This window comes from Zonotrichia leucophrys, chromosome 18, assembly GCF_028769735.1.
Source record: "Zonotrichia leucophrys gambelii isolate GWCS_2022_RI chromosome 18, RI_Zleu_2.0, whole genome shotgun sequence".
Classification (NCBI taxonomy): Eukaryota; Metazoa; Chordata; class Aves; order Passeriformes; family Passerellidae; genus Zonotrichia; species Zonotrichia leucophrys.
This window is the reverse complement of record NC_088187.1, coordinates 1093074-1118636: the sequence shown is the minus strand read 5'-3', so window position 1 is coordinate 1118636 and position 25563 is coordinate 1093074. Positions and strand designations below refer to the sequence as shown.

The 25563-nt window shown below is 55.4% G+C and overlaps 2 protein-coding genes across 3 annotated transcripts in view; one reads left to right on the top strand and one right to left on the bottom strand.

Moving 5' to 3' along the window:
• Positions 1-1508: 1508 nt before the first annotated feature.
• On the bottom strand, positions 1509-5628 carry LOC135455529 (TBC1 domain family member 24-like). Its single transcript, XM_064728841.1, has 7 exons — positions 4653-5628; positions 4159-4317; positions 3198-3261; positions 2847-2942; positions 2575-2710; positions 2440-2535; positions 1509-1710 (listed from the first exon to the last, which is right to left on the bottom strand). Exons 1-7 carry the CDS (start codon positions 5576-5578, stop codon positions 1565-1567), a joined length of 1623 nt encoding a protein of 540 aa, XP_064584911.1. The 5' UTR covers positions 5579-5628; the 3' UTR covers positions 1509-1564.
• Positions 5629-8419: 2791 nt separating this feature from the next.
• The window catches only part of STX8 (syntaxin 8), a 75165-nt gene continuing 58021 nt past the window's right edge, over positions 8420-25563 (top strand). Inside the window, exons 1-6 of one of the 2 annotated variants that reach the window (XM_064728848.1) lie at positions 8420-8518; positions 9058-9157; positions 13327-13421; positions 13943-14053; positions 19090-19214; positions 20450-20542. In XM_064728848.1, the coding sequence (XP_064584918.1) occupies positions 8502-8518; positions 9058-9157; positions 13327-13421; positions 13943-14053; positions 19090-19214; positions 20450-20542 (541 nt within the window). In that variant the 5' untranslated portion in view covers positions 8420-8501. The remainder of the gene's footprint in view (positions 8519-9057; positions 9158-13326; positions 13422-13942; positions 14054-19089; positions 19215-20449; positions 20543-25563) is intronic. The other variant, XM_064728849.1, reaches the window with a different exon arrangement.

The window sequence follows — 25563 nt, the reverse complement described above, 5'->3', positions numbered from 1 at the left end:
ATTTACTGCAAGAGTTCTGGCTGATGAGGAGAGAAGGGAGCAGAGTTTCCAACAAGTGACAGCTCCCTGAGTCTTTTCCTTTCTTCCCTGGCCAGCTTTGCAACCCTGCTTGAGACATCCAGCGGTTTGGGGGATTTTATGCTGGACTGCTGGGCCCTGGTAGGGTCTGAGTGCCCTCAACTCCACGCAGTGCCCTGCTGTGGGTGGCAAAGCCCTGCCCAGAGCAGTGCCCGGCTGCCCTCGGCTCTCTGCGCAAACCCGCTGCTGTTTCTCCCGGCGCCTGGGGATGGCATCAGCTCCTCACTGTTGGGAATGCCAGGTGAAGAGCCGCAGGTTTCCCCATCCCCTGCGCCCTGCAGGGCGTGGGTAACGCTTTGTTTGGGTGGAAAACAGAGATGCCACATTAAAGCCGAGCTCTTCACGCATTTCCAGCCTCAGGTCCCCGGAGCTGCTGTCCCTGGGGCCGTGTCCTGCTGCCACCTGGCTGGGACACGGGCAGGGCTGGCCCGGCCCCGGCTCGTTCCCGGTGGGCAGCGACAGCTCGCGCCCGAGCCCAGCCATTCCTGGGGTTGGTAATTCTTCGAGCAGGAGCAGGGGGTTCCCACAACAGGCTCCCTGCTCATCACAGCTCGGCACTATTTACACATTTTAACAAACGAGGGCATCAGCCTCCACCAATTGCTGATCACATCGCTTTATTAATGTTTGCTTTTCATTAACTGGCATCCCAGCCCTGTTTGCTGGTGCATCCTGATCAGTCACAGGAGCAGCTCTCTAGGTGGTTGCACTTTCCACTGCTGCAATTCCTTTCCCCTGCGTATTTCTCATTCCTGCTGATTCCCCTCCTGGTGGCTCTGGCCCAGACACCCCAATTCCTGGTGTGCCTGGATACCCCATGGAAGTCCTGAGCCATTCCCATCGTGCCTGGATATGCTGTGGAGGCTCAGAGCCATTCCTGGTGTGCCCATGCCCAGCCCTGTGGGAGCTCTGCCATCGCTGCTCCTGCTGTGCCCTTCTGCCAGTGCTGGCACAGCCCCAGGGCAGCCACAGCTCCTGCCCTCAGTGGCTGCAGGTCTAGGATGGGTGGGAGGTGACCCCACCTGGGAAAGTGTGTTTGGGGAGGGCTCAGAGGGCTCCCCATGGCCTCCAACCCTCCCGTGTCTGACAGAGAACACCAAACATTCCCATTCCATGTTAAAATGGCCCATCCTGGTGATCACACTGGGGGATCTCCTCCGTGTCCAGCCCTGCAGCCCCACGCCAGCCCTGGGCTGGGGACAGAGCAAAGGGCTCGGCCGCAAATGTGGGGTCTCCCTGGAGCTGTCACTGCACCCACAAACTGCGGCAGGGCTTTGCCATCTAATCCAATCCAATCCGGTCTGCTCCGTTCTGCTCTGCTCTGCTCCGTTCTGCTCTGCTCTGCTCCGTTCTGGCCGTGGAGGGGCCCAGAGGACCGGAGCAGCTGCCCAGGTGGCCCCAGCCCGGCCGGAGGTGCCAGCGCAGGGAGGGTCCCGGTGCCCGGTGCCCGTGCCCGCGGGTGGCACTCGGGGTGTCCCCAGGGCCCCTAGGCGCTCTGGAAGCCCCACACCTCCAGGAGCTGCACCTGGAAGTTCTCCCGGCAGAGCGGGGGGTTGTCGAAGGTCTCGCAGCGCTCCGTGTGTCCCCGCAGCAGGCTGGCGTCCAGGGACAGCGCTTGGCCTCCCCCTCCGCCTGCAAGGGCAGCGCGGGCTGGGCTGGCTGCCGGGCTGAGCCGGGCTGGGGCCGCCCTCGCAGCGAGGGAAGGGCCTGGCAGGGCCGCTCCGGGCCCGGGCAGCGAACCCCGGCAGGGTTTGGGCTCTGGGGTCCCCCTGGGGCTCTGGGAGGAGCTCCCGGGCTGGGGAAGGGGAGCTGCCTTCGCCTGCCCGGACTTCAACCCGATATCCCCAGCTGGAGCTCCGGGGAGCCAATAGGGATCCCCCCCTTATTGATAAGGATCCCCTCTTATCCATAGGAATCCCCCTCACTGATAGAGATCCTCCCTTACTGATAGGGATTCCCCCCCTCACTCATACAGATCTCCCCTTATTGATAGGATCCCCCGTCATGATAGGAATCCCCCTTATCGATAGGGATCCCTCCTTATGGATAGGGATCCCTCCTTATCCATATCAATCCCTCCTTACCAATATCGACCCTCCCTTATTGATAAAGATCCCCTCCCTTATTGCTAGGGATCCCTCATTACCGATATCATCCCCCTTTACCGATATCGATCCCCCCCTTAGCGATACCGACCCCCGCTTACCGATATCAATCCCTGTTACCAATAACGATCCGCCATTACCAATATCAATCCCCCTTTATCGTTACCAACCCCCCCTTACTGATACCGACCCCCCTTACCGATACCGACCCCCCTTACCGATATTGATCCCCCATACAGACATCATCCCCCCTTACCGATAACGATGCCGTCCCGGGAGCCGGACATGAACATGGAGGCCGTTTTGGAGGGCAGCAGGAAGTGCCTGGTGGCCAGGAACGGGGACAGGCGGCCTCTGCCCTGCGCCGAGGGCACGGCCAGGTGCTGGGGGCTGGAGCTGTCCCGGGAGGAGCCGAGCAGGGACTCGGGAGCGGGGGAAGGCGAGCGCTGCCGGGAGCGCGGCACGGCCTTGGCCAGCTCCGGCCTCTGGATGAGCACCCACTCGTACCTCTCTGCCTCGGGGCGCACCTGGGCACGGGACACACCTGGTGACCTGGGGGAAGGTGCTGCTGCTGCTCCGGGTGGGGCCTGGGGCAGGGAAGGGACGGCGTGTCCTGGCAGGACAGCAATGAGGGGACAGGGCCGGACACAAACCGTGACTCACAGTGAACACAAAGCACTCCCCTGTCCCAAAAAAGCCCGAGGTGGCTCCGCTCTTCTTCCTTTCGGCCCAGTCGGAGGAGAGAAAGGCCCCACACACCTGGGAGAGAGCACAGGGAGCTCAGGGATGGATCAGTCTCACTGGTGGCCTCTCCCCCTCACCCTCCCTTCCTGGTTCCCCAGCACCCCGGCTGAGGTGTGTCCTGGTGGCAGAGGGGCAGTTTGTGCTGCCCTGGGAGCTGGGACAGACCCAAGCAGGGCACGACAGGGAGCTCACAGCCCGTGGGTGCTCCCAGCAGTGCCAGGGGGGTCACCCAGGCCGTCCCCTTCCCCAGCCCTGCCTGGCAGCGCTCACCTCCCCCTCGGTGGTTTTGATGAGCAGCACCGTGGGTTCGTAGCCTTCACAGCACGTGTAGAACCTGCAGGGATTGACAAGGCTGGGCTGGGGGAGCTGGAGCCCCAGCAGGGTGTGCTGGCTGTCCCTGGGCACGGTGTGCTGGCTGTCCCTGGGCACAGTGTGCTGGCTGTCCCTGGGCACAGTGTGCTGGCTGTCCCTGGGCACGGTGTGCTGGCTGACCCTGGGCAGGGTGTGCTGGCTGTCCCTGGGCACGGTGTGCTGGCTGTCCCTGGGCACAGTGTGCTGGCTGACCCTGGGCACAGTGTGCTGGCTGTCCCTGGGCACGGTGTGCTGGCTGTCCCTGGGCACGGTGTGCTGGCTGTCTCTGGGCACGGTGTGCTGGTTGGCCCTGGGCACGGTGTGCTGGCTGTCCCTGGGCAGGGTGTGCTGGCTGTCCCTGGGCACGGTGTGCTGGCTGTCCCTGGGCACGGTGTGCTGGTTGGCTCTGGGCACGGTGTGCTGGCTGTCCCTGGGCACGGTGTGCTGGCTGTCCCTGGGCACAGTGTGCTGGTTGGCCCTGGGCACGGTGTGCTGGCTGTCCCTGGGCACGGTGTGCTGGCTGTCCCTGGGCACGGTGTGCTGGCTGTCCCTGGGCACGGTGTGCTGGTTGGCCCTGGGCACAGTGTGCTGGCTGTCCCTGGCTGCTCACAGCATGCTGGCACAGGGTGGCACAGGGGACATCCCTGCCTGGCACAGCCACAGGGCTCCCTGTGCCCCGGGTGGTGCCCAGGGGTCGGTGCCCATCTGGGTCAGCCTCTGCCCTCTGCCCTCAGCCACCCTCGGGACCCCGAACCCAGCCCAGGAGGGTCCCCAGCAGCCCCAGAGGCGTCCAGGTCCCTTGTGCTGCTCCTCCCTCCAGCACCAAGCCCTGCCCAGGTTCCCCTGTGCCCGCCCGGCCCCGGGGCAGGTGAGGCTTCACCTCTGCAGGCTGCAGCCGTCCTGGGAGGTGGAGAAGAGCAGCAGCGGGGGGAAGAGCGAGAAGCGCTCGGGCAGCCAAGACCAGACGAGGCGCATCTCCTGTGCCGTGACCGTGCTGGAGCTGAACTTCTGCATGTCCACGGCCAGGTGGAAGGATGGCCTGGGGGGAGGGACATCAGGGGGCTGGGGGCCTCTGCGTTATGGGGCACAGCCCCTGCAGCAGCTTCTGCCCTGCCCTGAGCACTGTGAGCTCCCTGCCAGCACCCCCAGCTGGGCTATGTCCCCTGACAGGGTCCCAGGCCTGGCTGGGCTATGTCCCCTGACAGGGTCCCCAGCTCTGGCTGGGCCGTGTCCCCTGACAGGGTCCCCCAGAGGCTGTGAGGGCCCAGCACAGCCACAGCTGCAGGAGTTTCCTGCAGCTCCCCCAGAGCTCTCCACAGGAGCTCCCATTTTGCCAGCTCAGCCCCAGAGCTGGGAGCGCAGAGCTCTCCTCACCTCCTCTGCACCACGGTGATGCCCCTCTCCACCAAGGCCTTCCTGTTGGCCATGTGCAGCAGCCAGATCTCCTTGCGGGAGAAGAGGCGGATGCCGAAGGCTCTCTCCAGGAGTTTGTCCACACTGACGTGCTGGGCGATGTTCCTGACGAAGGCCTGCAGCTCGGCCTTGACGTCGGAGCCCTGCAGCCCGGCCGGGGCCGCCGAGAGCCGGAACTGCTTGAGCAGGGCCAGGCCGATGCGGTACAGCACCTTCTGGCCCTCCAGCAGGAACACGTCCAGCACGCGCACGGCGTAGGCCAAGGGCAGCCCGGGGAAGAGCCACGACAGCCACTCCGAGTAGACCTCGAGCACGTTGTCGGCGGCGCCGGCGATGAGCTTGTGGGCCGCGGGGCAGTGCTTGCTGGCCAGGTCCCCGAAGGTCATGCAGGAGGCCTGGTGCGCCAGGAAGGACTGGTCGATGTAGGCGGCGTGGGGAGCGTTGCTGGCGATGAGGCGCGAGAGGCTCTCGAAGCACCGGGCCTCGTCCTCGCTGTAGTGCAGCAGCAGCGCCGCCAGCGCCGGCAGCAGCGGGCTGTGCGTGATGTCGGGGAACAGGGCGCCCACGCAGATGAGGATCTTCCTCAGGGCCGTGACCCCGCGCGGGCTGAGGCAGTAGGTGGGCACGGGGCAGCCCTCCAGGAACTCGGGCAGGGGGTGCGAGCTCACGCTGCGCTGCCCGAAGAGCCGGCCGGCCACGTCCCGGTACACGAGCGCGTCGGGGGTGACGAGGCGGCAGGAGACGCGCTGGATGAGCCGGGGGTAGAGCCGGGCCCGGCCCGCGTGGCTCCCGGCCCAGCAGCCTTCCCTCGCCAGCCGCTTCAGCTCTTTCGCGGGCCGGCCCAGCACGTCCCGCGGGATCCGCGCCGGGCCCTGCGCCTCCGGCATCTGGGCCCAGTCCACGAAGGGCCCGCAGCCCCGGCCCGGGGAGGTGTCGATGTCCCACGTGTCGGCCTCGGACGTGACCACGATGGTGACCGGGGGCGAGCCCAGCGCCTCTGCGGGACACAGAGCTTTTATTGATCGCCTCTCCCCATCCCACCGGCGGCGTTCCTCCCCGGCTCAGGGCGCTCTGAAGCCTCACAGCCGCGTCCTGCATTTCTTTGCTCTGCCCCGCCAAGGGAAGCGTTTCAGCCCTTGCCCTCTCCCGCTCCCATCAGCTCCAGGCCCCGGAGAAGCTGGGGCCAGGTCCCAGCTGGGTGTCAGGGCTGCTTCTCACACCGTGAGGGGCTTTTCCCCGCTCCCAAAGCTCCCGGCCCCGATCAGTGCTCGGGCAGCCGCCGGCGCTGGGCAGAGGGGGCTCCGAGCTCCGCCCGGACACACGGGAGCGGCATTTCCCCGGGGCTGGACAGACGAGAGCGGCATTTCCCCGGGGCTCGGGAGAGCTGAGCCGAGCCCTGCAGGGGCTGGGGGCTGTCCCCGCGTCGGTGAGCTCTGCTGGGCGCTCATCAGCGGCCGGGGACACTGCCAATTAGCCACTCATTAACTCTCGGGTGTTTGTACCGTGCCTGTGCTCGGCTGCTGGGGGCCAGGGAAGGATTCGCACCGAGACAAGGGGACACGGGGACAGCCCGTGGTGGCACATCGGGACGGTCCCGGGCCGGGTCCGGCTCTGGCTCTCGCTCTCCAGCTCAGTTCGGCGCCTGCCCAAGGCCAGCGGGAGCAGCGGGTCGAGCTCAGCCTGGTTCAGGGCAGGAGCTGCTGGATCCGGAGCCGCTCGGGCCGGCTCCTGACCCGGACACAGCCTGACCCCGGCACATCACGGGGGCTCCTGGCCACAGAAACCAGGCTGAGACATCACTGGGCGGCGATCAGGGGCCGTTCGCAGCCCAAATTCACCCCAAATCCCTCTCTCAGGGCGCTGCCCTGCCCGGGTACCGAGGAGCATCAGCCCGAGCCCACCCGACCGCCGGTGCCCCGGGTGCTGAACGGAGGCTGCGGCTGTGCCCGGCCCGGGACGAGCCGGGGGCTGGGGGCCGGACCCGGCTGTGCCCCAGCCCCTGCGGCTGTGCCCGGCCGTGCCCCAGCCCCTGCGCCCCCGCTCGGTCCCGCACTCACCCGGCCCGGTGCCCGGCACGGGCGGGTCCCGCTCGGTCCCGCACTCACCCGGCCCCGTGCCCGGCTCCTCGCCCGTGCCCGGCTCGGCCATGGGGCAGGCGGCGGCCGCGCCCCCGGGGCAGCGGGGCACGCTGAGCCCCAGCTGCAGCATCTGCCAGCTCGGCCACCCCTGCCGGGTCCGCTCTGCCCCGCACCTGCCGCGCTTTTAAGGTGCGGGCCGGCCCCGGCCCCGCGGTTTGTTTGGGGTAAACACGGCGAGGGGTGGAGCGGCTCCGCGCCCGCATCGCCCCTTCCTGCCCCGATTCCGCGCCGGGCCCGGCCGGGGACCTCAAACACCCCGCGGGCCGAGATAGCATCGAACAGCAACACGGGCAGCAAATGAACCCTTTATTTTCTCCAGGATACCCTTCGTGCTCCGCTCGGGCTGCGGCTGCTGCGGCCCGGCCGCGGGGCTCCGGCGTTCCCCGTGTGCCCCCGGGGAAATGCTCGGTACCGGTCGGTGCCAGCCCCAGAACGCGCTGCAGAGCTGCACAATGAGCGGGAAATGCTCGGTACCGATCGGTGCCAGCCCCAGAAAGCGCTGCAGAGCTGCACAATGAGCGCTGTGCTCACCGACAGAGGAGCTGGGCTGGAGAAAAAGCGGCCTCCAGCAGCTGGGAGAGGCTCCCGGGACACCGCCCCGGTCCCACAGAGCTGCTCTCAGCTCGGGCTGCACTTAGCGGGCACTTTTATAGGCATCCCAGCCTTGTAAAGGATCTTTATTTGCCTTTAAAACCGGATTGTTTCTGCTGTGGTAAGGACGGGGGAGCGGAGCGGGGATCAGCCCCGGGAACAGGGGAACAGAGTGGGGATCAGCCCCGGGAATGACGAGATGCGCTCGTTCTCGTTATCAATACCGTTATCACCATTGTTGTGATTGTCCTTATCGCTGCCGTCATCGCTGCCGTTATCAGCAGGCCCAGCAGCCCCGTCACGAGGGCGATAAAGCCTCGCTGGCAGCGCCCCGAAGCTGCTCCTCACTCAGGTTTGTGCCCGATTTGCGTCACCGGTCGCATCCAAAAACACAGGGAGAGGCCAAATCCCGGCGGATCAGGGAGCGAGGGGCTGCGCCCGCCGCAGCCAGAACAGCGACAGTGCCAGCAGCGCCAGTGTCACCGGGACCGGGCGGGGACAGGGAGGGCAGCGATGTCAGTGCGGATGGGCAGGGACAGGGTCAGGGCTGGGGTTTGGAGAAGGGAACCGGTGCCACCGCTCCGTGTGGGGTTTATGGCAGCAGGGAGGGGTGTGCACATCTGCACACATCTGCATCTTGTACTGTGCACCTCTACACCCCGAACAGCTGCACCTCTGCCCCTTGTACTGCAGAGTTCCGTGCCCGCCCTCTGGACACTGAACCTCTGCCCCTATAAACCCCGAACATTTGCATCTGTCCCTGAGCCCCGCACATCTGTCCCTCTGCACCCAACACCTGGTGCTTCTCTCTCTCCCGAACATCCAGCCCTGCCTCCCTGCCCAGCACAGCAGAGCCGCTGCGCCATCGGCCCCACTCCCCACACTGTCGCACCCCTGGGGCCGGCTGCGCTCCCCGGGCCTGCACCCCAGTACCTCTCTCCCCTCTCTCCATCTCTCTCCCCTCTCCATCTCTCCCCTCTTCTCTCTCCCACTTCCCTTTCCCCTCCGTCCCCTCCCGGCGCCTGCGCGCGGCGCGTCCGGGCGGATCCGGCGGAAGCGCCGCGAAGGTTCCGGGGTCGCGATGGCTCCGGACCCCTGGTGAGCGCCGGGCCGGGCTGGGCCGGGCCGGGCCGGGCTGGGCCGGGAGTGCGGGTCGGGACCGGGTCAGCACCGGCTGGGACCGGCCCTGCCGGGGCTGCGCAGCGTGCGGAGCCTGCGGGCCCGGCACGGGCGGGAGCGGGGCCGGGCGGGCTGGGCTGAGCGGGGTGTGCCTTCCAAAGCCGGTGTGCGTGTGTTTATTCGGGTGTGCTGTGTGTTCGGGGCTGCTCAGTGTTTGGGGGTCCTGTCCCAAAGCCCACCCCGGTGTCCGTGTGTTTGGGGATGCAGTGTGTTTTGGGCTGCTGTGCCTTTCCTTCCCGAGTCCTTTCCCAAAACCCATCCCAGTCTTTGTGGCTGTGTGTTTTGGGGCTGTTGTGCCTTCTCCTCCCGAGGCTTATACCGGTGGGTCCCATGCCATGCCATGCCATGCCGTGCCGTGCCGTGCCGTGCCGTGCCGTGCCATGCCATGCCATGCCATGCCATGCCATGCCATGCCAGCCGGTCCCGTGTCCCCGGGCTCAGCCTCTGGGTCCCCGCAGGCTCCCGCTGCTCGCCGCCGCCCGCCAGCTCGCCCAGGACATCGCCGAGAAGCTGCAGGAGCGGAGCCGCTGCCAGCGGAGCGGGGAGAGCTCGGCCAAGGTGCCCGGCAGGGATGGGCCAGGCGGGGCTAGGGCCGGTGCGGTGTGCCGGGATAAGGGCGGGATTCCCGGGATGCGGGTGGAACTCCGGGGATGTGGGACGGAACTCCCGGGATGCGGGGGGCATTCCCGGGATGCAGGGCGGAATTCCCGGGATAAGAGGCGGAACTCTCGGGATGCGGGGCGGCATTGCCGGGATGGGGGGCAGGGGGAGGAGCGGATGCGGGCCGGAGCTGTGTCGCTGCCGGCACCCGTAGGGGAAGGCTGTGCTCCAGCGCCGCTCTCTGTCCTTTTAGGGGTCTGTCAGGGGAACGAGAAGGGAGTTTGGGGATGAACCGCGGCTCCCCGGTGGTTTGGGGTCAGCAGCGGTGAATCTGCGTGCAGCAGCTCTGGTTCGGGGAGGAACTGTGGCCGTGCTGGGCACGCCCCGCTGCCTGCTCCGGGCTGTTCCCGACGGATGGAGCTGATCCAGAGGGTCAGGGATGCTGGGGTGGAGCTGGTCCAGAGAATCAGGGATGCTGGGATGGAGCTGGTCCAGAGAATCAGGGATGCTGGGGTGGAGCTGTCCCTGAGGCTCAGGGATGTTGGGATGCTCAGCAGCTGCTCTGTTCCCTCTCTCTCTGAACAGGGATGTTCCTCACCCAGGGCTGGCTCCAGTCTTTTGCAGTGGCTGCAGATCAGAAGGAGTAGGAACCTTGCAGCCTTTAGTTGCATTTCTAACAAAATACAAGCCCAGAGTTACACAGGAATGAGAAGCAGCAGTTGGAGCTCTCCCAGGAATGTTGTGTTCTCCATGTTTTTCCACTTTCTGTGAAATAAAGAAATAGAAAGAAGGAATAAGAAAGAATAAATAAGTCAGAAATAAAATAAAGTTAAGGTTTTCAGGAGGCTGCTTTTCCTGTGGCTCCAAGCCTTGTCCTTTCCTTCAGGAGCAGCTTTGAGTCATTACCTGCTCCTTTGGCTGTATCCAGATGAAAATTGCTGTAAGCCCTGAGTTGGTCATTTATAACTATTGGCATAATTAAAGCCCCAGTGCTTTTTCTCCCCCTCTCTGTATCAGGGCTGTAATGCAGTGCCTGATCTCTGGGTCTGCTGGGCCACTCACTTTGCTGAGAGCTGTTCAAATCAAATGTCATTTTTGAAATGTTTCCTTGGGAGAAGTTCTGAGGAACAGTGTGTAGGCTGTGCACAATAATCAGTGCTGCTGCATGGCAGCCTCACCTCAGCAGGAGTTGAGAAGGGGTCTCAGAAACCCCAAATAAGTGGGGTTTGAGCAGTATTTTCTCTGCCTTTGGAGAGTTTGGAGGTGCAGATTAAATTCCTGCTTTCAGCATGGTGAAGTGTCAGAATTGCACAGAGACACCTCAACAAGAGCAGAGCAATAAAAGATTGCTGCTCAATGTGTCTGTATTTATAGAGGGCAAAGTCCTCTCCTGCCATCAGTGCCACCCCTGAGGAGCCCAAAGCCCAGGGAAACGTGGGGCTGGTGCTGTTTGGAGCCTTTGTGGGGCTGGAACTCTCCGGGCTTGTGTTGGCTTGTTATGGAAACATTGCAGGGGTGGCTGACTTCTCCATAAAATCATTTGTCCCGTGCCCTGTGTTTTCCAGCTTCTTTTAATCCATTAACAGGTAAAGGGGGATATTTGGCAGCGTTTGATTCTACTCTAAACAAGGTTCCCACAAGGAGAGAGGTGTTTCCATAACAGAAATGCCTGTTGAGAAACCCATGGCTGAGCAGTCGCGTGCCCTGTGCCTGCTGAGGGCTGAAATGCAGGGAAATGTCTGTGTACAGAACTGGCCTTTCAGGGAGAATGTAAACAGGGTATATTTCTGTAGTATTTTGCAATTAGCATGGCTGACAAACTTCTTGCCTGTTTCTGAACCAAAAATAGAGCACAAAATCTAAAATGGAAAAATAAACGGTGAGGAAGGATTTTAATCCAGCACTTACCTGTGAACTATGCTCTTTCAGCTGATCATAAAACTTCCATTGGTTTATTTTTTTTTCTACTTTTTTTCTACCTTAGTTTTCTGTTGAGGAGGCGAAATTTTTTGTTCTCTCACTGCAGTTTCTGCCCAGGCTGCGGCATTTGGTGACTTTTTTGGCCGTGTCACCTTTGTGCTCTGTTGCTGTTCTGGGTCAGTCAAATGCAGCATTCTTCACCTGGAGCTGAGGACAAACAAAATTAATTACCTTTAATTACCTGACTGCAGAGCTGGAGGCCCCACAGAGGCTTCGGCACTCCCCAAATCTCTGATCCCCTGTGCTGGTTTGGATCTGCTGCCGTGGGGGTGTTGGGTGCTGTGGTCCAGAGGTGGATTTGGCTGCCTCAGCCTGGCTGCATCTGCTCTGTGCTGTGTCTGGTGGTGTTTGAGGGCAAACCCCAGCCAGTCAGGCAGGTTCCATCTCCTGAGGCTCTCCTGCTCCATGCCAGACAGGTTCCATCTCCTGAGGCTCTCCTGCTCCATCCTAGAGGGGTTCAGGCTCTCCTGCTCCATCCCAGACAGGTTCAGTCTCTCAGGCTCAGCTGCTCCATCCCAGACAGGTTCAGTCTCTCAGGCTCAGCTGCTCCATCCCAGACAGGTTCAGTCTCTCAGGCTCTCCTGCTCCATCCTAGACAGGTTCAGGCTTTCAGGCTCTCTTGACTTCAGCACTCAGGCAGGGTCTGGCAGCACTGCCCCTGCTGCTGCTGCTGCCTTTGGGGCTCCAGGAGGGCAGGGCTGAGTGTGAGAGCAGATTTTCCTCTCTGGTCCCAGTTCCCCATTGAGCAGCTGGGGTTGCTGCCCGTTGTAAGCCACAGCTTGTAAACAAGAGACACAGCAAGTCTTAATTAGGGTGACTTGCATTGTTAATTGCAGTTTAAGTGTTTTTTTCTGCATAACTGGAATGAAAAGAAATAACATCTGAGGAGGAAAAACTCAGGATGATGTGAGTTTGAGTTGGGAAGGGGTGGGGGGAAAGCAGGAGGGTTTCTGCCAGCCTGGGGTTTGCTTGCAGCAGGGAAGAATGGCTGAATTACATTTTACTGAGAGCAGACACATGTGGGCTTGGGCTGCTCACTGGTGAGAGGGGACTGGGGAGCTGGGTGCTGCTGAGAGGGGAAATGGAGCAATCTGGATTTCTTTGGGGTCTTAGGTTTCAAGTCTGGAGGAGTTCAGTGCAGGGAATGTGTGAATCTGTAGCAGCCTCCTCTCTGATCCTGGTAGCTGGGGAAGAAACCCAGTGGCAAAAGAAGCTGGTGCCTGTATTTTTACTGAAGATCAGAGCAAAGAGCTGGAAATTTATCTGGAAAATATTAAAATGTGCTGAAATGTTTTGCCCATATAAAGAAGTGTGTTTATAAAGACTTGAAAGACAGCTTTCCATATTCATCAGCATTAATACCTCAGAGTTGTGTTTGTGAAACTGTTCCATTGTTTTGTAAGCAGTGACTCCTGGCTCTGAACAGGCTCTCTGGGCTGGCAGTGGAGTCCTTCACACCTGTGCAGTAAAAGTTAAATATATATGTCAGATCACAGGACATCCTTCTGGCTGCCCTGGATGGCTCCAGACCCTGGCAGGGGTCTCAGAGACCTTGGCACAGAGTCACAAACACCTGTGCCTTTGATTTTAACCTATGGAAACAATTCCCAACTTTGTGTGAAGAGTTACAAGCCACAAGAGTTTGAGTAAAATGATAGTGAATTTGTCACAGGGTGAAAAAGTAGAATTTTTGGGATTTAGAATGGGAGTTCAAGAGGCAAGATGGAGGAATCTGGGTGTGTCCTGTCCTTCTTCTTGTCCTCCATCTTCTGCTGTGATGGTGGCACTTCTGGATGGGTTTAGAGTGGAGGCAGCCTGTCTAACATAGGTGATAGGTATTGGAAAATTATTGTAAATAAAGCACACGTAGTTCTTAGTATGAAAAGCCAACAGCACCCCAAGGGCAGGGACTGTGCCACAACCCGACCTGCTGGACAGATCTCAGCAGATCAGAGAGAGATAAGAGAAAATAAACAACCCTGAAAAGCAGAACCAAGGAATCTCGACTTCTTCTGTTGTGGGGCTGGGAAAAAAAGAGACTTTTAATACCTGGGGAGCCATTTCAGCAAAAAACCCAAGATATATGTACTTGAAATGTGGTGCAGGTCTGCCAGAACAGGCCAGTGACAATGTCTGTGTTCCACCAGGTCAACATTGCCATCAGGTCCTCACTGCAGAGCCTCAGGGAGAAGATCGAGCAGCTGAGGGAGCAGCTGCTGCGGGCGGTGTCCACTCGGCAGATGTACCTGTGCCAGCAGCCTGCCCCGGGCTGAGGCACTGCACAGTGCAATGTGGGAAAATGTGCTGCGCAGAATGTGGTGTGCAGAATGTGGTGTGCAGAATGTGGTGTGCAAAATGTGTGCAAAGTGTGCTGGGCAAAATGTGCTGTGCAAAATGTGAAAATGTGGTGTGCAAAATGTGTGCAAAGTGTGCTGGGCAAAATGTGCTGTGCAAAATGTGAAAATGTGGTGTGTAAAATGTGTACAAAGTGTGCTGTGCAGGATGTGCTGTGCAGGATGTGCTGTCCACCCCTGCCACATCTCTGGCTTTCCCCTGGTTCCCTCTGCAGGACACTTGGCACAGAACATTCTCTGTGCTGCTGTTGCCACTGTCAGGGCAGGAAGGGGCGGGCACCCCTGGGCGGCTGGGACAGGGCCTGGCTCTGATCACCCCTGTGTCCCCATCCTTGACAGGAGGGGCTGAGAGGAGCTTGAGGAGAGCTTTGAGGCTGTGTGAGTTTGGTCCTTAACCCAGAGCCCTCAGCACCCAGCTGGAGGGGGACAGGAGGCAGAACCTAGTGGACGAGCTGGTGACACGGCACAGGCAGCTGGAGGCATTCTACAGGAATGAAGGTCCTGAGCCAGACATGAGCAGGTATGGCCCTGTCCCCTCAAATCCCAGGGGATCTGAGCTCTGGGGGCACCTGGAGTGACAGCTGAGCTCATCTGCCCCTGCAGGTACCAATGGGAGGCATTTGCTCAGAAATGAGCTGGTTTTGTCAGTGACAGCACGTGCCTGGCAGCTCTCTTGGTGCCATTCCCAGCTCGGGGTCCCTCTGCAATCCTGGTGGATCCTGGCCCAGCTTTGGGCTCCTGGAGGTGGCAGAGCCCCCCTGGAATGTGCCTGGGGCTGACACTCAGCTTTGCCCTGCATTAGAACAATCAGCACCTGGGGTTTGATGGGGCTGAGCGCTGACACTTGCCTGGCTGGTGCTGCTTTTCCACATCTAATCCAGGCCTGATGTGACAGCCCACGGTGCCCAGGCCCTGCTCTTGCCAGCAGCCCTTCCTTTCATTAACCTTCCTGCACCACTGATCACATGTTTGCTGGCCAGGCCTGGGGCTGGAGCTTTGCCCTGGAATTAAGCTGCTTTACTGTGCTCAGCACTCAGGGAGCTCCACATCCTGTGAAAGCTGCTCTGAAGCTGTTTGGGCTGCAGGGCTGGGCTTTAATGCTCCTGGGGCTGATCCCAAGTGACAACTGCTGCAGGACTCTCCCTGCCTGGGGACAGCATTCCTGCCCCTCCAGCCCTAATTAAGGAGCCCCTGGAATGCCCAGGGCAGGGTTGGGCTGTTTGTGTGCCCCCCTCGAGCAGGGCCAGCTCCATTTCCTTTAGTGGGGATTTAATGACAATTTCAGTGGCTTCTGCCGCTGTTTCTCCTTGGGAGGGTCTGTGCAGGCTGTTGGAGCAGGGGCTGCAGTGGGGCAGAAACCCCAGGGTGTCACTGCATTCCCAAGGCAGGGCGGGGAGAGCAGCCAGCAATGGGGACTCTCTGGGTGCCACAGGTCAGACTTTTACAGTATTTAAACATCTGTGGAGACAGAGGGATGGGAATAGTCCCACTCCTGTCTGGCCTGGTCTCAGGCTGGAGAAGTCCATGTCAGTCACCAGAGAATCAATGAATTCCTGCCCTTCCTTGGTGTCTCTTGGAATTCCTAAAAACAGAGACAAATTCTGGTGTCTGTGGGACACAAAGCTCCTTCAGGAAGAGAAGAGTCTATATTAATTTTTCTCCTCAGTGAGTCTATATTAATTTTTCTCCTCAGTCACCGTTTTCCTGTTTGAAGCCCTTCCTGACAGATGGAAGGGATTCCAGCCTGGATCCATACAGGAATTTTACCTAATGCCAAACAGGCTCCAATCCATGAGTGCCCACTTCAGGTGTCAGATACTTTGGGAATCTGGCTCTTGTTTGTGGGGGGCAAATAAGGAAATAAGAAAATTAGATCAACAGGAGTGGTCTGGGTGCATCTGAAATCCCTTCCTGATGTCCTCTCAGTTGTGCTGGAGCCTCCTGGCTGCAGCATCCTGAGATGGGGATGGCTCAGGTGGGTGGGACAGAGGGAATTGTGCCCCAGGAGAGCCCCTGAGTGCCAGGATCAAACCTGGGCTGGGGCTTCCCAGGGTTCAGGGGGCTCTGTGGTCAGGGCTGCCCTGCAGCTCCAGCCCTTCCGGCAGTGGGAGCAGGGAACCACAGGGAGATGCTGTCCAGGGCCACATGGGGTTCCCTGGAGTGGGGAACTGCAGCTCCTGTGCTGCTGGGCTGGAAATCCTCTGAAATCTTCTGCCAGCTGCAGGGACTGCTGGAGAATTCCCATCAGGAGGGGTTCCTGTGAGGAAATCTCCACCTGGATGGTGCCTGGAGGGGATTTGGAGCTGACTGTGCTTGTGTGGCCTCTCATGGGTTTTTGGAGAGATAGGGTTTCTATTTCAGAAAATTCATTTTTATTAGAAAATTGTTATATAGAAAATTTATATAGATTTTTTTTTTTTACAAATTTCTATATTTGTATAGAAAATTGTTTTATTTATTAGCTTGGAGCTTCCTAAAAATACAGAGTGAGCTCTGTAAGTGAGAGAATGCCCCAGTCCTGCCGCTTCCCTGTGGAGAGTGACCTGTGAAGCCAGGCTGGGGTGCCCTGGGTGCTTCAAAGAGCCCCTCTGCAGTTCAGGGAATGTTCAAGTGATCATCCACCCAGCTGTCAGATGACCCAGGTTTTGTTTCAGACTCAGTCTTGCAGAGCCCTAAGCCTCGATGTGTGGCCTGGAGTAAGTGCTGGTTGAGTAATCTAAGTTACTTGGGAGGTGTTCTCAGAATTATCAGTGAAACAAAGGACAAGCCCTCCCTTGTTAGGCAGTGCCAGAGCTCCCTGATTTTAAGGCCCATCACCTTTTTTGCTCGGGCATATCGCTGAGCCCTGTAATTAGTGAAATCTGCTCCCCTCATCAAAAGGCATCCCCACACTGCAGTGCTCTGTGAGGCTCCCCAGCTTTGCCTGATTAACTCGTGGAGGCAGTGGGTGGCTAATTGGATAAGCTTTAATCTTCACACCAGGCAGGGCAGGAGGAAGTGGGGCTGTGTGCAGGGGAAGGCAGTTACCAAACATGTCACAAAGATTATTGTGAGCAGCAAACCCCGGGCATGACCCAGCCCCAGGAGTGGGGCTGGCAGGGACAGAGGCACAGCCACAAATTGTCCCAGATTTGCTTGCCTTGGCTGTTTTTGGGCTGGCAGGAATAGCTGTCCTGGTTTTAGCAAGCAGAGAGTTTCTGTTCCCTTTGCTTTGGTTAAACAGCTCTGGCAGATGTTGTTACCTGGGGTTTGTGTCCCTCTAATTGAGGGGAATTGGGAGAGCTGCAGAGCTGGTTCCATCTCTAGCAGAGCAGTGTTTCTGTCGTGGTCACAAACTGGTGGCACTGGGAAATAAAAGAGCCCATTTAATCTCCCAGAGCAGGGAGGAAAGGTGGGCAATGTGCAAAACTGCACTCCAGGTGTGTGTCAGTTTGTCTGGTCCAGCCTGGTTGCCAGCCCTGAGAAATGCAGGGGAATTTCATGGAGGAGCAGGGCTGGGGTGCAGAACAATCCCAGCTCCTCTCCCTGAACACCCCGCTGGCCATGGCACAGCAGGGCTGGCTCTGCTTTGGGGTTCACCCATTGGGGTGGGTAAGGCAGATGCTGAGATTTAGAAAAAGTGCTTTTGAGCCATTTTCATGAAAAAAGAGGTCTTCTATTTTTTCTATATATTTTCCATATTTTTCTATTTTTTCATATTTTTCCATATTTTTTATTTATTTTTCTTTATTTATTTTTTCCTATATTTGTTTTTTTCTGTATTTGTTTTTATATTTGTTTTTTCCTGTATTTGTTTCTTTTCCTATATTTGGTTTCATCCCCTATATTTGTTTTTTTTTCCCCTATATTTGTTTTTTTCTTTATTTCCTATTTATTTTTTCCTATTTATTTTTTCTATTTTTTTTTTCCTATTTTTCCTACTGCCTTCACCCGGAGCCGGAGCGCAGTGCCCGCGCTGCCGCGGCCGGGCAGAGGAGCTGCGGGCTCTGCTCGGGTGATTTCCCAGCAGCGCTGCTCCATCGCACGGCCAGGAGATGTCCCCAGCTGCCCGGGATTGCTGCGGGAGCCCCGGGAGCTCGGAGCCCTTCGGTGCCCCTCTGTCCCCCCAGTGTCCCCCTGCCCCGGGCTTGGCCACAGAGGGGTGCCCAGCACAGGGGGGCACTGGGCAGATCAGAGCAGCTCCATAAAAACTCAATTAAAAACACCGAAACAACTGCAACGTTCTCATTTAGGTCTGGGTGTAACTAAGATAATTAGTTGTTCTTAAAAATACTTATAAATAATATAAATATATATAAATAATATAAAACCCGTATAAATAGTAGTTATTATAATTAATTATTACTTCTTATAATAATTAGTTATTTTAGTTACACCAAAGTCTAATAATTGAGAACTTCGGAGATCCTAAAATCCCTCTCATTTCTTCTGTTTGTGGAAGTGCTTTGGGAAAGAGCAGGGAGAAGCTAAAATGGGGATGAAATACAGAATTGAAAGAAAGAAAAGCAGAAAGCAAAGCTCCAACTTGTGAATTGCTCCAACTTCCTCCAGTTTGGGGGAAGCAGCCTCAGCATGCCTCCCCCCAAACCCAAGCTGCAGCTCTGGGGTCAGGGACTCCCAGTCTGCTGTGCAGTTTGTCCTGTAGGAGACACCAGTGAAGGGCTGGAAGGCAGAAAGCAGAAATCTGGGACTGAAGAAATGTTTCAGTGGGGTTTCATTTTACTGCCTGGATTTATGTTCCTTGGACATGGAAATCTTGTTTTCTGTGGTCACCAGGGAGGTGTCTGTAATGTGAACAATCTCAAGTCATAATTCTTTGAAAAGAAAACCCATTATTTAATTACTCTTTCATTTAGGAGTGTGTGCTCCTGGCTTCTCATTCGGGCTGGTGCCAGACTGGGAAATACAGGGAGGGAGCTGTGTCCATCTCAGTTCCCAAAATCCAGGAATGTTCCTGCTTAGCTTTGGTCAGCATGGCAGGGAATTCTCATCTGATTTGCATCTCTGTTAACAAGTGGATCCTGTTGCTGTTTGAAGCTGTGGCAGTATTTTATGTGCTTTGATCAGGTAGCAAATCCAGGAATAATGTGTATTCCCAGGAATGCTATGTGCTCTACATGCAAACAGCATTTTATATGGATTCATTTATTTATTTATGTATTTATTTATACAATAAATACATACATATATTTATCTATACAATAAATACATAAATACATATATATATATATTTATATTTATTTGTACAATCTGTGGATTTATTACACAATTATTTGTCCCTGTAAGATGAATTCTGTCCTTCCTTACCACTTCCAGCCTGTGGGGTGGATTTGTTCTTGGGGATTGTTCTGGCTGATCCCTGCTGGGCTGCACAGAGGGCTCAGCCCTGGGTGCTGCTGTGTGCCAGGGATGGGAATCACTCACTGGGCTCTGGGTGCTGTGTGCCAGGGGACAGACACCCAGCCAGGGTGGGAATCACTCACTGGGCTCTGGGTGCTGTGTGCCAGGGGACAGACACCCAGCCAGGGTGGGAATCACTCACTGGGCTCTTTTCAGGTCCAGCCTCATGGCAGGAGGGGCCAAACGAGGCGTCACCAACCCCTGGCTCTTGGAAGAATCGGAGGAGACCAGAGGACTTGGCTTTGATGAGCTCAGGCAGCAGCAGAGAAGGATCATTGAAGGTACAAGAGCCTTTCTGGTTGTTTTGAGCTTCTCTGGGACTCTGAGAGGAGCTTTTATTTGGACCTCAATACTCCAGCCTGGCTGAAGTTTGATTCTTTACAGATGTCAAACACAGCAGCTCCAGGCAGCTGCTCTCTGTGTGTGCAGGGGCAGCATTGTGCTTGCAATGTTCTTACCTGGATGCAACCTCTTAAATTAAATTTCAGAGGTCCTGATTTGCCCATATTTAAGGTTTTGTGTGCTGTGTGATCACATAACTGCCCTGGCTGGAGGGGCCTTGCTGGGTGCATTAAAGGTCTTGTTGAACTGGGACAAGGTAAGAAACTCCAAATTAATTAATCCAAAAACGGTCTTCAGATTTTGGCCCTCTGCACCCATGGGGAGTCTCTGGCTTTGGGAGTGTTGGGAGAGCTCAGCCTGGGGAGGTCAGGTGGCTGATGAGGTCATTTCCAGGCAATTCCAGTCCTGGAAGTGATGCAATGAAATCATTCTCCAGGAAAAGCCTGCTTCACTCTGCCTGGGAACAACAGCTCAGGAGGGTTTCTGATGGGCCAGGAGGGGCTCAGCTGCGTTTTTAATTACCTTATAGCTAATTAAACTGGGGCTAAAGGAGGCTGCAGGAGTGGAGGTGTCCTGGGCAGCCCATTTGGGCATCACTGCTGTGCCCTGGGCACTGACCCTTTGCAGCTTCTCAGTGCCACCCTGGCAGCTCTGGGCAGGGAGAGCTGCACATTTGGGCTGAGGGGCTCCTTGCAGGGCCCAGGGGATGTGCTTCTTGCCCCATGTGTCACTGCCCTCATCCCCTCAGCTCTCCCCACCCTCCGTGTCCTCTCGCAGCTTTCAAAATCTCTTGGAATTCTTTGGTGTTTGCATCACCTGTTTTCTTTTATTCATGTTAAAAGTTGCTTGGAAAATTTAAAAAGGCTAATCTGGAGCTCGCTGTGCGTGCCAGAAAATCCCCTGCATTTATGATTGAGTAACGGCTAAATGTTAAATTCTTGGATTTTTTTTTTTTGGATCCTCAGCAAAATGTCCCAGCCAGAGCACAGAAATTATTTACCCATCATTCACGTTATTTCAAGAGCACTGTTACCATAATTTTCATGTTGTGTTCATGTGTTTTTCTTAATACATTTTAGCCCTTTAAGCACAGAGTGGGTTTTTTTCCTTCACTTCTACCTATTTTATGTAGCCTGGCATTTCAGCAGTAATTTAATATATTTTCCTGGTGCAGAACAAGATGCTGGACTCGATGCTCTTTCTTCAATCATATCCAGGCAGAAACAAATGGGGCAGGAAATTGGGAATGAGCTGGACGAGCAGAACGGTAAGGACCAGGTCTTGCCTCACTTTTGTGTAAACCTGGGGTTTGTTTTTTCCTCTCCTCACACAACTGCTCCTCCTGCCCACAGAGCAAGCAGCTGGCACTGAAGATGTGTGTTTAGGCATTGCAGACTGTGCCCACTCACACCTGGTTTTGCTGTGCCTGCTCACACCTGGTTCTGTTGTGCCTGCTCACACCTGGTTTTGCTGTGCCTGCTCACACCTGGTTCTGTTGTGCCTGCTCACACCTGGTTTTATTGTGCCTGCTCACACCTGGTTTTATTGTGCCCGCTCACACCTGGTTCTGTTGTGCCCGCTCACACCTGGTTTTGCTGTGCCCGCTCACACCTGGTTTTATTGTGCCCGCTCACACCTGGTTTTGCTGTGCCCGCTCACACCTGGTTTTGCTGTGCCCCTCTCCTCCCCTGTGGGCTGTGCCCAGTGCAGAACACTTGGGGTGCTTCCCCCAGCCTGACTCTGGAACAAGGACATTGCTGATTGCTGCTCCAGAGCACAGAATGGATGTTGTGCTCCATCTTCTGCCTTTTTCCATTTTATGGCAGTTTTTATGTGTTGCAGGGCTTCACTTGAGCATTCTCATTCTGTATTTCCTGATTAGCTAATGGACAAGTCTTGAGGCAGCGATTAAAGGAGCAGCCTTGCACTGTTTGCTGCAAGAGATTGGGTTGGGGAGGGTTTGTGGCAGTGAGTGTGGCTCAAATTCAGTGTCATATTGAACCAGAAGAGCACCTAGCTCCTTTCAGAGGAGCCTGTGCCCAGTGGAGTTGCTCTCCTGCAATAATAAGTAAATAAAAGTGCTTTGTTACTCACCTCACTGTGGCATGAGCAGATCCTGCTGAGCTCTGCATCCCTTCCACCTGGAACAGCCCAGAGAGAGCCCTGGGCTTCATCCCTGGGCAGGGCAGTGTCCTTTTCCTTGCTGAGAGCCTGAAACCCTGATTCCTGCTTCTTCTGGGGTGGTGTTTGCCCCCTGCAGTCTCTGGAGTTTGGAACCTCTCTGCTCAGAGTGAGGGGTTCCAGAGTCACATCCCACTGTCAGTGCTGATGGCAGCTCTGCTCTGTGCACAGAAGGATGGGTTTCTCCTGTTTGCCACAGCTAAACCCAGGAGGGATGTGAAATGCCTAGAATAGGAGGGGAAATTCCTGCAATATGTCTTTGTTTATTAATCTTAGGTCTGCTAAGGAAGGGTTTGTGCAGCTGGGACAGACCATGCTCAGGGCTCTTGGCATGTTTGGATCCTCTGCCTCGTGTGAGGAAAGACATTTTCAATTAGGGGTCTCATCTCATAGGTTCCTTTATTAATTGTTGTTTAAAAAGTCATATTAATTGCTTTTTTTCCCCTCTAAATATACAGTAGGAATTTCCTCTAAATAGGAGACAGGTGGGAAGCATGAGCATGTTTATGGATTCTCTGTAAAATTTTGGTTTCTCCTTAGGAAAATACACAATCTGTGTCCCATTTCCCTGCTGGGGGTTGGGAATGGTTCCCCAAATTCTTATGTTTTTGGGACCTTGTGTTTTGTGCCATTGTATTTTTGCCAGACTTCTAGCAACAAGACCTGGAAATATCTGTGAATGGAATATATTTAACCCTCCTTTTTACGAATACTGCAGATAGTGCTGCTGTTGTTTGTCTTGGAGACAGTTACAAACCTTGAGCAAATTCCTGTGTTTCCTTGGAGCTCCACCTTGAGCTGAGGCAGCAGAGGGGAGCCTTGTGGGTGCTCTGAGCAGGAGAGGTGAGGATGGTGTGTGCTGCTCCTGGGGGTGCTCAGAGCCTGTGTCCCGCAGCCAGGAGCAGCAGAGCTGCCAGCCCTGTAGGAAGGGTCAGCAGGAGAGGCTGCAGCTGCCCAGGGGATTTGGGAGCAGCCTCCAGGTGTGGGGCAGATCACTCAGCACTTCCTCCATCCCTGCCATGCCAGGGGAGCTCCCCTGTTTCCCCTGACTCAATGCAATCCCTTTTTGGGGTTTTTGGCAGGTATGAGGGATAGGGTCAGACATTTCATTGCCACTGGCACCCTGCAGGAGCTGAAGCCCTTAGCAATATTTTCCAGGGGCTGTTTCCCTGTGCACACCTCACTTCATGCCCTGTGTTAACCACGAGCAGACTTTGCTCAGGCTCTGTGCCAAGCCCTGTCGCTGCTGCTGGCCCAGGCTGATGAGGATAACTGCCCTGCAATTTCCCCTGCCCTGGAATCCCTTTCCTTCCTGGTGCTGAGTGATAATGGCATCGTCTGCCTTGTGGGGAGGCACGGGAAGTTCATCTTCATTAAGTGCTGCTTCAACATTTCTCTTTCCTGCACTCAGACTTTCCATCAGAGCCCCTTTCTGTGGGAAGCTTCACTTCCCCTTGCCTGGCTGCTGGGGATGTTCCCACCTTCTGCAGCTTCTCCTGCTGTTAAAATAAAGCCTGCCTTCGTCCAGGAGCAGCTGATAGCGTGCATTAATTAATGAATTAGCCTTTGGGGAGCTGGGTACCAATTTTCCAGGTTCCACAACTAGATTTTTAATTTCAGATTCAGTAGCATATTAATGCTGAACTGGAGTTGGGAGAAAGAATTGACCATGTTGACTGCAGTAGTGGCTGTCCTCAGCCTATATATTCTTTTTTTCATGGTTATCCCTATCACACTGGGCAAGGAAAATGTAAGGATCATGTGTGTCTGTGCAGCTAAGTAGCTCTTGGGGCAGGATATATACAAGATATTCATTCAGCCTGAATTCAATGCATGGGGCTGTGGAAAGTATTGAACCTTGATCACTCCTAATAGTGACTGACTCCTCTGCCATTGTGTGAGGACAGATGAGTGACCTCTCATCCCAGTGATCACACACACACTGCATCCAACTGGAAAGAAACTCTTTTGTTGACCTGAAATGAAATATATCTATATATTTATGAATTATATTTATATAATATGTATATATTTATCTAATCTTTATACATTATTACATTTCTATTATTTCTATTATTTAATAAATATTTATTTAAATATTTATATGAATTCTATTTATAGAATATTTATATATTTATTTATTCTTTATATTGTATATTAATATTATTTATTATATTTGTATATATATGAATTCTATTTACAAAATATGTATATTTATATATATTTATATATGAATATACAAATGAAACACTCATTTCCTCAGGTCTGCTTTTCCCAGCTCCCTGGAGGTGTTGGCACCCCCAGCTCCCCAGGGTGCCCAGAGGCATTTGGGCATTGTCCCCTGGTGCCAGCTGGGGTAGCTGTGCCCCTGCAGATGCACCAACACCGAGGGATTCATTATGCAAAGTTTACTCCTCATGTGTGGATTGCTTTGTGTTTGTTAAATGACTGCAAATTGATTAAACCCCTTTGGGAGGGAGGTGCCCGGTGGTGCTGAGGGACAGGAGCTGGAGCTGTGTCCCTGGGCATCCCTGGGCATCCCTGGGCTCTGGAGACAGCTGTGCCCATGGAGGGTCCTGTCCTTGCGCCCAGGTGACAGCAGGTGACACCAGCCTGCCTGGGCCCACATCTCTGCAAGAACCTCTGGAGGCAGCAGGGGCTGCTCAGGTGGGATCCCTGCATCGCAGAATGTTCTGGAAGAGCCCCTTTCCCCCAGGGTACAGCTGGGGTGGATGTTGGTGGCACAGAATGTTCTAGAAGAGCCCATTCCCCCTGGGTGGATGTTGTTGTGCTGAGCCCCATCCTTAGCTCTCCCATCCTCATTTTAGTGGGGTCTCAGTGGTTCTGTGCTCAGGTTTTCACTGCAGCTCTGCCCTGCAGGTTTTCTGGCTCTGCTCAAAGCTGATTTTGGGCCTGTGCAAACCTCCTGAGCCGGGCATTTTGCACTGATGAGCAAAAGAGAAGCTGGGTACCAGGAGACATTGTTTTTTTCCAGCCTCAGGAGTTTGCTAGCAGTGGGGATTAGCAAAAGAATTTTCCCATCATTAGCTCCAAATTTGGCCCCAGAAAACTTTCTGTAATCTTTTCATCTGTTCCATAAAAAAAATAAAAAAGAAAGAAAATAGTGTAAATGGCCTCTGGCCCTGGTGATGAGGCAATCTAATCTAGTGCAATAATTGTGGAAGAATGCTTTCAGAAATTGTGAATGCTGTTTGTTTTACCCTTATAGAGATGTTGTTTTCTCATTGTGACATGCTTGCATGAGAATGGAGTACTCTGGGATGGATGGTAAATATTGGGAGCTTGCAAAACTCGCCCTGTTTGGCATTTTTCCCTGCCAGGGTCATTCCTTTGCTCTGCTGAGGAGGGATTCCTTTGCTTCCGGCTCCTCTGAACTCCATAGCAGAGCATAAATAAATTCATGTCTAGATAAACTGCAAAATCAGACCCTTCATGTCCTTCTCCTGGTCAGGACAGTGCTGTGCCAGTCAGGATGTCCCTACCCAGAAAGGATCATTTTAAGTAAACCATCTCTCATAATAATCCTTTAATTATATTGTTATGTAACGTTTTCAATTTCTTGTCAAAATCAAGTTTCTGAAACCGACCAGAAATTGTGGCACAATGTTTTTGTTTACAATGGCTGTGCAAAGCAAAGGTTGCAGTGTCACCTCTGGTCACAGTGGGTGGCACAAGATCCTGCAGAGGGACCCAGCTCAGCCTGGGGCAGGGTTTGGTTGCCCTGATGGAAGTGTGAGCCTGGAGCCTGTTCTGGCTGCTCTGAACACACCTGGACAATTGTCCTGGCACCATCAGTAAAGGATGGAAACGTCCCTGGTGCTGCCAGGCTTACTGGAGGCAGCAGCAGAGTGACATTCCCCTCCAGGGCAGTGCTCAGTGCTGCAGCAGCCCAGACAGTGAAGAGCTCCTCCTAAAGGTTATTTACATGGCTATGGCAAAATCCTAAAGTCATTTCACGTTTCTGTTTATTAGGAACTTTTTGCTGTAATACAAACTAATCAGCACTGTGTATGGGTGTGCTGGAGTGCTGAGCCTCAGAGCAGAGGCTGGGGATGCATTGCATCATTGTTAGGATTAGTTTGTAAA